Genomic DNA, 11,607 nt, shown 5'->3' on the forward strand with positions numbered 1-11,607 from the left:
TGATTTTAGATTTGTGGTTATCCACTGCAATGAATTCCAGATTTGGCTAATGTCTATAGCTGGTAGTATTAGTTATTTCTCCACCAAGGAACAAGGTTGCGACAAATCCACTCATCTTATTACACCCATATATAGATTCTTGTAATTTCTTCCACAGCGAGCCAGGAGTTACTGCAATCCGTAATTTATTACTTTGCAATGGTATGAACATTTCAGGTCCATGTTTAGTCTATAGGCACAGTTTCGTTACAAAGTGACACCACCTTCTGGCCTGCAGCATTTTTCACATAACTTGGATTTTGAGAAAAGGTGTTATTTAGTAAATGCTTGTGTTAACGTACCTCCATTTTGTCTGACCTTAAAAGGTTCTGTATGGTACGGTGGGACCATATGGCAAGATATTAGGTGTGTTGTACTTCATGCGGTGCTGCACAGACCGATCAGTGAGTTACCGCTTGCAGTCGAGGGAGAAGTTGAAAATGGAGCCATTAAGTCAGACACTTTCCGCTTCCCATAGTGACGCTCATGCAGTTTGCAAAATTTATCAAATGAAATTAATTCGATGCAATATTGGTCAAATACATAGACGTTTTAAAGCAACGAACACTTCATGTACTGCTTGATACAGCGCCATCTGTACAATAAAGTTCAACATATGCCTATCCTACTTAAATACCAATAAAGTAGGTCTATATATTTTTTATCAGTCATTTTGATAAACATGACTATAACATTACTACATACGTTTTTACCATTATAAACACACTGATTTGAGCATTAGCGGAACTGAAAGTGCAACAACAAAATACACGTCATTATCATGAGTGAATTCAGCCAATTGTGGCAGAGCTGTGTCGTCATCAGGGCTTGAGCAGCCGCACTCTTGCGGTGCTTAGATGCCATACATCACAGTGACGTGGCACTTCAGTGCTGTCTCAAGTCGGACAGAATTTCTAACTGGCATGTACTGCATCGAGTCAGATGCTGATCGCTCTGTGCAGCGCAGCATGAAGTTGAACACACCTATCGTTTCACCTTCTAACCTTTAGAGAGAAAAAAAAAAACCTTCAGATCATTTGTGGAAATATGCAGTCTTTTAAGAATCCAATAACACGTTATTTTTAAGCCATGTGATTCCAGTTCCCCTTCAAAACAACAGTTACAGACTTACGGACCCCTGATGATGCGCTCCACAAATTTCCGCACATGTTCATGGTTTCTATTCCAAAGTTTGGGATAAGTAAGGTTTAAATATTCTATTAGATTCTTTTAATAGAAAGGATGGACTAAATTGATCAAGTGACAGTAAAAGACAATGGTACAAAAGATTTCCATTTCAAATAAATGCTGTTCTTTAAAGAATCCTGGATAAAAATCATAGCCCAGTTTCCACAAAAATGTATTGATAAACGTTTCTTACGCAGCAAATCAGCATATGATTTCTGAAGAATCATGTGACACTGAAGACTAATGTTGAAAAATCAGCTTTGAATAGAAGTTATTTTAAATTTCAATGTTTTATATTTCAAATAAATGCAGCCTTGGTGAGAGACTTTTCAAAAACAGTAAAACTACATTACCTTTCAACTTTTGGGTAATTTAAGATTTGAGAGAACTGAGAAAATATTAAGTCATAATGCTAAAGACTATTGTGGTACAGCCATGAAGCAGCATTTTCATAAGAAAATTTAAGTCATAGTTAAAACAATGTGAACCATTAAGATTCAGGTCCTATTTTGTACCTCAACCATAAAAAGTGCTGCAAATGTTTAAAACGAGTGAAAAACCCACCAAATGAATCTGGCAGAAATGTGAAATAGCATAAAACAACAGTCTTAAGGGTCAGAATTTTTATTCAGTTCACTGATATAAGGGACAGAACCATCATGGAGCATAGAAAGGAGGGGAATTCAGGAGTTTGCTGTGGATTCACATGTATCACGAGAGGAAACTCGAGGGGAAAGAGAGCAGGTGAACAAAGGGGAAAGAGGTGAGAGGAGGGAAAGGAGTGACATAGGAAAAAGAAACAATAGAAAAAAGGCACTTCTACTCTTTCAGTAACCAGTCTGATGCACAAATCTACGGAATTAAAAGAAAAATATGTCTTATGAAATAAAAACAAGATGAGCAATATATTTATAAAAAAAAAAAAAAGACTGCAATCCAAGCGCACCCAACAGAGAGAGCATGTAAACGAAGCCGGTTTCTCTGTACAACACCGGCCAGACTCGCTTCTGTCTGCGGGAGTGCCGGGAGTCCTGAACGTAAAACGTGTGCGTGAGTGCGTATGGACAGGCTCATCTATCTGCCTTCACTCTCGATTTAAAAAAAAAAAAAAAAAAAAGTAACAATGGTCACAGCTACCAGCACCAGCCTGTGGCAAGAGCCCAAAGCTTTCTGTAGGACACCAAGGGAAGACCACAGGGCCGGCACATGGGACATACACCATGACTACGGTGTTCAAGCAAATGAAAACAAGTATTCATTGTCTTTAAAAACAATTCCTTTCATGTACAAAAAGTAATAAAGGCAGTCACACCTTGAGATCCTGGGCTTTTCTGTACTGACGCCAAGGCTCAAGAGGATCACCGAGCAAATATTAGGTTGATTTTTCAAGTATGGAGCGATTCAAGAGGCGGAGGCAGCCCCTCTGTGACGGCGAGGGAGCAGGGCTTCTCTGTAGCTACGCCCGCTGTCGCCGATCACAGAGAGGGAGTGCTTTGCCTCCGCCGTGGTCTAGTAGAATATCACATAACAGCTACCAGGAGGGTTAATCTGGAATCACCATTGAGACCACGGAGAAGGGGTTTCGGGGGAACGGTTGCGTCGCCGGTCCCGCAGACGCACAGGCGTTGGTAGCAGCTTCTGACTTCTCTGTAACACGTCAGAAATAAAACAACACGGCCTGCGGTGACCAGGACGAAACCATTGTGACAGTACACACATTCACGTAAAAAGTCTCTTAAAATTTCTCAATCCTATCCTTGCACCATGTAACTTAAACGCATTTGTGTTGACTCGGACCAAAGACAGGTTTTCGATATTTCACAAGAGGTTTTGATCCCATTCGCGGTGGTACACAAAGTGGTGGACCTGGAAAATGGTAAGCATTGGTTCTCTTAGTTGGTAAAACAAAGTCGAGGGGTTAGTGCTTCAGCCAGCAATGCATAGCATCACAGAACAACCTTTGACGCCCATTTGTGCCATCACTTGATCTTTTAAGCAAGTAGGTAAGGAAGGAAGGGCCGAAGACAGATGGGTGGAGAAGGGGGACGCATAAGTCATACAGGAAAAAAAAAAACAAACAAAAAAAAAAGCCACCACAGATCTTTCGAAAACAACACAGCAAAGAACAGGGTTGACGGGAGAGTCGTACGGGGAAGGGAATTACCTTTAGGAATAGGTGTGAGGTTAGGAGTGAGGGGTTTTGGTACATCTCCCCCCTCCGGTGGGTTGAGTAGGTTTCTCTGTAATGTACACCTACCGCCCAATGAAAGGAGGGGGGGTTACAGATTTAGTATTTAAGCTTTTTGGGAACTTCCCAGGGGAAGGACTCACGGCCAAAGTGGCCATAGGCGGCGGTGCGCTGGTAGATGGGCTTCTTCAGGTCCAGCTCTCTGGAATTGTACAGGAGAAAGAGTGAGACAATTGCCACGCAGAAAGAAGGACGTTCAGTCAAACTCAATTAACCCTGTCTAACGTTAACTGTGCAAGACCAAACTCTGGAAACACGGGAGCAAATACCACAAAGATGACTGGGAAACCGTCAAACCGAGAGGTGGCGGTTGGGCCGCCCGAGGAGCACACTTTACCTGACGATGACACCCGGGCGGAGGTCGAAGTTCTTCTTCACGATCTCCAGCAGCTCCTTTTCGCTCCTCTGGGAGGTACCGTAGTGGAAGATGGAGATGGACAAGGGGTGAGCCACTCCAATGGCATAAGACACCTGAGGAAACAGGAAAATGACTAAGACTCTTATCCCTTCGCTATTACATATCCAAAAGACTAGCAGACTCTCACCTGGACCAGAACACGCTTGCACAGATCAGCCTTGACCAGAGACTTGGCCACCCAGCGGGCCGCATAGGCAGCTGAACGGTCAACTTTAGTGTAATCTTTCCCAGAGAAAGCACCGCCTCCGTGAGCACCCCAGCCTCCGTAAGTGTCCACAATGATCTTACGGCCAGTCAAACCAGCATCTCCCTGTAAAACAGCATGAAGCATACCTTTAAAACAACCATATGCACATATAATTACACACACTTCAAAATACTCAGGGTTCCCACATCTATTGGTAAATGAATGACTATGTTAACTAAAACTAAAGATATTAGTTTATTTCAGCTTTATTTCAATTTAAAAGAAATTGAGAAATGAAAATTAAAACTGAACCAAAGATAAAATCCAAATAGTAATAATTTTTTTTTTAAAAAGAACACTGCTAAATTCCCATTTCATGACGGTGGGAACCCCGTTTGAGAGAACTGCATGATTATTGTTGTAGCTTAAACCTGTGGGCCTCCAATGACAAAGCGTCCACTGGGCTGCAGGTGATAGATGGTGTCATCGTCCAGGTAAACGCTGGGCACCACAGCTTTCACCACCTTCTCCTTCAGAGCATCACGCATCTCATCCAAACACACAACATCATCGTGCTGAACAGACACTACAATGGTGTGCACACGCACAGGAAGCATGGCCCCACGGTCCTGCCTGTACTGGACGGTAACCTAAATCAAAACGTAACATGAGCTGAAAGGTTCAGATCTCTTTAAGATGCCGGAGCACATCAGTCCTACAGTAGTAATACACTAGGGTTCAGTTTGTGATCAGAAGCATAAGAGGTTTTTTTATGTCTAGGTTCTCTCATACTCCCCAAAACGGCATTTATATGATAAAGTAAAAGTTGTGAATATTGAGTGATATAATGAAATATTTCAATTTTCAAATTTAATTTATTCCGGTGATGTTAAAGCTGAATATTCTGCATCATTACTCCAGTCTTCAGTGTCACATGATCCTTCAGAAATCATTCTAATATGATTTGGTGGTCATATCAAATGTATTTTTGTGGAAACGGCTACATTTTATTTTCCAAGAGTCTTTGATGAATAGAAAGTGTAAAAATAACCAGACCACAAACTTTTGAACTGTAGTGTATTTTCCCCCAATATTATTAGGTTAGGTTATTACCTGGGTCTTGGAATCAGGTCGCAGCCAGGGCAGGGTGCCATTGCGGCGTAGCTCGGCCATTTTGGCATTCAGCTTGTGGGCCAGGACAATAGTAAGAGGCATACACTCCTCTGTCTCATCAGTGGCATAACCAAACATCAGGCCCTAAGAAGCAAAGTGAATCCAGTAAAGATCTCGATTCTCTTTTTAAAGGCCAATTCTTGTCTCTGAATATGAACGAAGTCGTTATCCAGCTCTTACCTGGTCTCCAGCTCCTACATCCTCCTCACTGCGGTCAAGGTGAACCCCTTGAGCAATATCAGGTGACTGCTGCTCAAGAGCCACAAGCACATTGCAGGTCTTGTAGTCAAACCCTAAAAGTACAATAAAATGCTGAATAAATAATTGTACCCAAGATCCAACTGACAGTTCATTCGAAAAAGTAAACCAGTACACATTACGCAGTGTAGCAAAATATGCAAGTATAAGACATCCAGAAAATGGCACAGAGTAGCATGTTAGCACTCTTTCCCTTGACATTTAGTGCTGCTATACCTTTGGAAGAGTCATCATAGCCAATGTGCCTGATAGTGTCCCTGACAACCTTCTGATAGTCCACTACAGCATGAGAGGTGATCTCACCAGCCAACAAGATCATTCCAGTCTTGGCGACAGTCTCTGCCGGGACAGATTGATAGGGGTTAGGACTCACAGTAAAGACTCAAGTAGCAAGCATGACAAAAAGTGTACAGGAAAGCATAATTCGACACTCACCACATGCTACTTTGGCATCAGGATCCTGTTTGAGGTGGGCGTCCAACACAGCGTCACTGATCTGGTCACAAATCTTATCTGGAAAAGAGGAACAAATGATCTAACATTTAATGCAGTAATTGAAGTAATTGAGTGTGGAATTCAGGTTAAACGAAACTCAATGTAAACTACTCGCACGCTGTTTTCTGTGTGCCCATACCCAGAGAGCACATTGCCTCTAAAACAGCTTGCGAATACCAAAAGGAGTGCTTTTTTGATTGCACTTAAAATGGGCATTGTGACAATGTTTTGCATTTCTGAACATCTTGCCGAGTATTCACATAAACACAATTGGTGATGTGAAGTGAACATCAACATGAGAAAGAAACCGCTTGTGTATCAGTATATTGGATCCGTGTATTCAGTCTTCGTGACAGCAGCCTAATAAACCAGCTGCTATGTCACTAATGTTAAATCAAACGACAAAAGATGGCGAGAATAATTAATCTGCATTTAATTTATACAACGCAACATTCGATTTTCTCAATTTCTGTAGTATTCCCTTACCTGAATACCATTTAGACCTACCTGAAAACCTTAAAGGACTCTTTATTTAATTTGTATTCATGTGCTTCTGCTGGTAATTTATTTGTTTATTTAGTAAACTTAATTCACGGTTAAAAAAAAAAAAAATCAAGCTTCCATGTGCTGTGTGTAAACTCATGTGCAACAAAATTATCATGCATAAAATTAGGGTTGGGTACCGAACTCAGTACTTTTAAGGGCACCGACCAAATTACGTTGGTACTCCCGAGTACAGATACACATTAAATCAATCTGTATCAAATTTTGGCACCTGTGGTGATAGACTAATGTCGGTGAATATTAAACCGCAAAAAGACCATTTAAACACAAATCCTGCGCGTCTCGATGCGTATGAATGCCGTTGGCGCACGGTTTACCTCGCACACACTCAGAATCACGCGTGACGGTCGCATGTTTCCATCTCTGCCGTATGAATGGCATCTCCAGAGCCACCGAGTGTCACTTTATGAGCATTTTACCGTTTCATTTGAGAAAAACTACCGTCATGTCAAACACAGAAACTCAAAAGGTATTCATGGGTACCCATCAAAATAAAAATGTGGCTAACTTGACAAATACTCTACTGTTGTACAGTAGAATTTATAATCATCTCAATGTAATAATACTAACACTAATGTAATAATAAATTGTCCAAACTTTAAGTAATAAATTAATTTTCTTCATGCTTTAATTTTAACCGTATAAAGCTCAGTTGTGCAGCACAGTTTGACAAAAAAGTTTAATTAAATTAAAAGGTAGATTTAATTAATGTCTTTTTTCTTCATTTGATTACCAGAAAACACAACACAATTTGTTGGAAATCTTTTCACAGAAATTAAATTAAAACGAAAATATGGTTGTTTTTATTCATTAAATTAAAGTTTAATCAATTTGTAACCTACTTTTTCCTAATAAATATTACAGTATACAAACACAGACAGTGGCAGACAGCGACCAGGGCAGCTCTGGCATAATGTCAATAACACTTCTATAAACGACTTGCAGGTTCTTTACGGTTATTGACCCTACATAAAATACATAGTTGGCTTACAAGCCTCCTCATGTGATCCAAGAGATCATTTAACAATGATACAGACAAGGAAGTTGCCATCGCCGCAGTCATACAACAGGTGAAGCAAGATGGCTTATTGCAGTACGGCCTCTCTAGTCAAGGCAGGAATGTCCATGCTGCCACTCCACTGCATCCCCGGGAGTAATGATCTATTTTTAGGGCAGAGGTAAGCCAAGCTAATCAGCTGCAGCGGGGCTGCTAACCCTCCCCCCACACCATCAGTACTGAACTTAGACCTGCGCTGATCTCATTAGAAAGCACACTGATGCAGTAGTCAGGGGCAGTGGAGCGAGAGGGGAAAGTTCACACCACGTGTACAGGTGTCAGTCCACGGCTGACAAGAATATGCAGTGGACAAAACATGACCTGCCCACAAGCGAATGTTACGGGAGTACACAAATGTGTGGCCAAGTATGGGATCTCATTGAACAAAGTAAACTTTCATTGCTGTGACAACCCGCAGTAACCAAAACATTTGGTGTCATTGAACTAGGTGCTTGCTTGACAGGACTTCTCCGGCTGTCACTTCAAGACAATAGTTGACTTGATAGAGACCACTGGCCATGTGTTTTACAGACCCGGTGAAACGCAGCTTTTGGTTCACGTACGTTAGCTTTGAGGCTATCAATATGTCAGTGTACTGCTAAATGTAAATATTGATGGGGGGGGGGGGGGGGGGTTGGGGGGTCCTTCCAGAATGCAGGTTATGTGACATACTGGGTATGTTTAAGAGTAAGTAAGCAGAGCCTCAACTTTCGGTTCCAAAAACGGAAGTAACTTCCAGGGTATGCAAGAAGCCATAGCAACTCACTCTCCGAACATAACCTGCTCCGGAGTCACTCACTGTTTGTGACATTTATGTCTCACAGAGAAAGTTTTCAAATTACTGATTTGATCTGATAATCTGTGTGGAATAATTCTCATTTAACCAACAAGCTAATCGAATAAATTTTTGCGGGAATTTCCCATCGTATAAGCACTCCATTTCCTGATACACATATACATAATGTATCAAGTTTTATATTTCTCAATGTCTTTTTTTCCATTATATCCTTTGCAGTGCTTCATGGGATTATAATTTTTTTCCCTCATTAAAGTTAAGTACAGTCTTGTACCTTTGTCTTTTTGCCTGATCTTCAAATACTTTGCGCCAAATCAAATTGTGTAACATTGCGATTCACCTTATAACTGGTTTGTTTGGTTTATGGCGTATAACTCTTTAATGAAGACATAGAAAATACCTATGGGAGAATTGCTTCTGAAAAAGTTGACAGGGAACGTTTCATTAAGGTAATTCTGACATGACATGAACGCATCATATGTTCAGGTAGGAAAACTGTGTTGGATAAGTGCTGCATCTGAAATCACACCCAAGTATAGAGGTGTGGAGCATAAACATATTCCTTAAAATGCCGACCATGTCTGCAATGACCAGTTCTTAGAACTGTGATGTAATCACTATTGACTCGGTTGTTAAACAAGCACATTTTAATTTACAACTTTCTTGTGGGTTCTCATCGCTCTTGGTACCTACAGCACTCACATATGAAAACTGTAGTCTGTGCATCAATAACTTGCATACTTGACCTACAGCATCCGCTTAGATCCCGTGTGGATCATGTTCGCACACGGTTTTATGAATACTGCGTACTCATTTGACGTACTGCGTTAAATGCAGAGCCAAAGGCGCGTCGCAGCGGTGGAAGACGTCCGTCAAGCAAACATTTATAATAATAAAAAACAAAAACATGCAAACCGCGCAAAAGTATGCGTGCCTTGTGAACGCCCAGAACTGTATAAAGGCAACGACGCTTTGCTCAATTAGACGCGTTTGCCATCATGCATGTTTCGGGCCTAAAAGGTGCGCTGACGCAATAGTCGCGGGCAGTTGAGCGAGAAGGAAAGTTTACACCACGTGCAGGGGTGTCAAAGCCCAAGGACGATTTTTTTTTGTCATACAAACAGCGGCTTATAGTCAGTGAATAAAACAAAACAATTAACATTTAGCAACGATTTCACCAGCTCACGGTAACGCGCTGCGCGGGTAGCAGTCGATGATCTCATAGGCCATTGAGTAAGGATTATCAATATATGTAGTAAAGGGAAATTATGATTAATACTTCTTGGAATGAATTTCGTTAAAGGCTCGTCTTGACGTGTGAATACGCAACCGGGCAAACCGGCAGAACAACAACACGCGCAGTCCGCATTGCACATGGACGCGTGTTCCGCGAGCCCGCCGATAACATGGCCACCACGCGCGCGCAGCCTTCAAACGGAAACAATTATTAGAAGCCAATATATAGTGAATACTGTTGTTTAGTCATTTTGCTATATAAAAACGAAAATAAAATTATGAATAAGCCATTTAAGCGTTTATGGCCTAAATTCGCAAGATTAGCTTTGGCCCGGAAATCTGGCGAGTCCGCCGCGCGTGGCCAAGGAGACAAATACATCACACATTAGTGTACATGAACGAATAACTTCTTTTACCTGCCACATAATGCGAGTATGATCAAATATGATCATGATTGCAAATGTTTAAGTATAAAATGCTAAATATATAGCCTATCAGAAGCTATTAGCACGTGCTAGCTGTGTGGCATCGCGCTAGATTGTGTTTACCTTATCCACGACTTTATTAGACTAATGTCCGATAAAAAACATAAGGGTGTTGATACATACCAGGGTGTCCTTCACCGACAGACTCCGACGTGAACAGAAAGCAGTCTTCATCAATCAGGGAGTTATGAAAACCGTTCATTTGCCCGTTCATGTTGGATTTATTGTCGCGCTTTTCTAAATCTGTGTGTTTCTCGCGCTGGTTTTAGCGTGTTGGATTCAGATTATCTCTGCTTTTCAAACGTCGGTCTTAAAGGGATGTTTCTAGCGATGCTCTGCCGTGGACGCGCTGTGTAGACTTGACCTCAAATGATTACGCGAGCCGGTCTTCAAGTTTATATCCCTCCCACTTCTCTCCAAACTCTAACGTCACTCGGGCGCGCCCCCGTCCGTCATGCTGCCAGCCAATCAGAAAAGACGTAAGGCCCTCACACGGTGAGCAGACAAAAGAAGGCCCTGCTGCTAGGTATACAACATTTTACATTTACATAGAAATAGACCATATTGATAGCCTTCATAAAAACAAAGAGAAAGAAAATATTTCCATTCTTTGTTATCAACAACATGAAATGCATTAAGCATTACATTATGACAGAGTTTCTCAGAATGGGGTTAATGAAAGAACTGGTGGGAAATTGTAAGTTGATGAAAAGCTAATGATTAATTAAATTATAAAAATATAATGAATACATTATTTGAGAATACGATTGAACACTAAAAAATACTTTTTACCTGCATGTCACTGTGACAGTTATCTGACACCAGAGAACTGTGAACATGCAAATGTGTTGTTAAATTATTGGGAACAAAATCAATAAAAATACTTAAGATCTCGGGGGTCTCAAAGTAAATATTTAGGTCAAATGGGTTTGTCTGACAAAAACGTTTGGCAATCCCAGAATTACAGGAACAAACAATAATAAACATGAAAACAGCAATGACATTACATTCAGAGTTTAACAGGTTTGAAATATATTTGTCCAGACTTTAGTCCAGATCAATAATAAGTGACGGTCACTGTAGCTATATGATGAAGACATAGTGTTCAAAAGCTATATATCAGCAGTGTTTGTTTACTAACTTGAATGATTATTCTTCTCATACATGATGTAACTGAAAGGTGCTTTTGTCCCCAAATTCGGAAAAGACATCAGTCTTGACATTTGCATGGCTATTCTATAAAGCTATACAGTATGTAATCATGTAGGCCTAATTCATAAAAAGTAACTGTAATCTGATTGAGCATTTTAAAATGTAATGTAATTTAATTACAAGTAATACATTTTTGGAATCTTAATTGCGTAATCCAGATTACATGTAATCAGTTACCGTCAGCACCGTAAACCAATGTGATAGATTGCTATCATGTTGAATGGTTATGCACAAATAGATAGATAGATAGA

The 11,607-nt window shown here is 40.7% G+C and overlaps 1 protein-coding gene across 2 annotated transcripts; it reads right to left on the reverse strand.

Annotated features, from left to right (window-relative positions):
• Window positions 1-1,837: 1,837 nt before the first annotated feature.
• mat2aa (methionine adenosyltransferase 2Aa) lies at window positions 1,838-10,567 on the reverse strand. Of its 2 annotated transcripts, XM_079804910.1 has the most exons (9): window positions 10,268-10,567; window positions 5,947-6,024; window positions 5,728-5,850; window positions 5,434-5,546; window positions 5,194-5,337; window positions 4,512-4,730; window positions 4,021-4,203; window positions 3,813-3,946; window positions 1,838-3,617 (listed from the first exon to the last, which is right to left on the reverse strand). In XM_079804910.1, the coding sequence occupies exons 1-9, from the start codon at window positions 10,356-10,358 to the stop codon at window positions 3,515-3,517; spliced, it is 1,188 nt and encodes a 395-aa protein (XP_079661036.1). In that variant the 5' UTR covers window positions 10,359-10,567; the 3' UTR covers window positions 1,838-3,514. The 2 variants fall into 2 exon arrangements, with proteins under 2 accessions (XP_079661036.1, XP_079661037.1); XM_079804911.1 differs by lacking the exon at window positions 1,838-3,617 and having other exon boundaries at window positions 3,669-3,946.
• Between the last annotated feature and the right edge of the window lie 1,040 nt (window positions 10,568-11,607).

The sequence above is a fragment of the Gobio gobio genome (genome assembly GCF_949357685.1).
Source record: "Gobio gobio genome assembly, chromosome: 22".
Lineage (NCBI taxonomy): Eukaryota > Metazoa > Chordata > Actinopteri > Cypriniformes > Gobionidae > Gobio > Gobio gobio.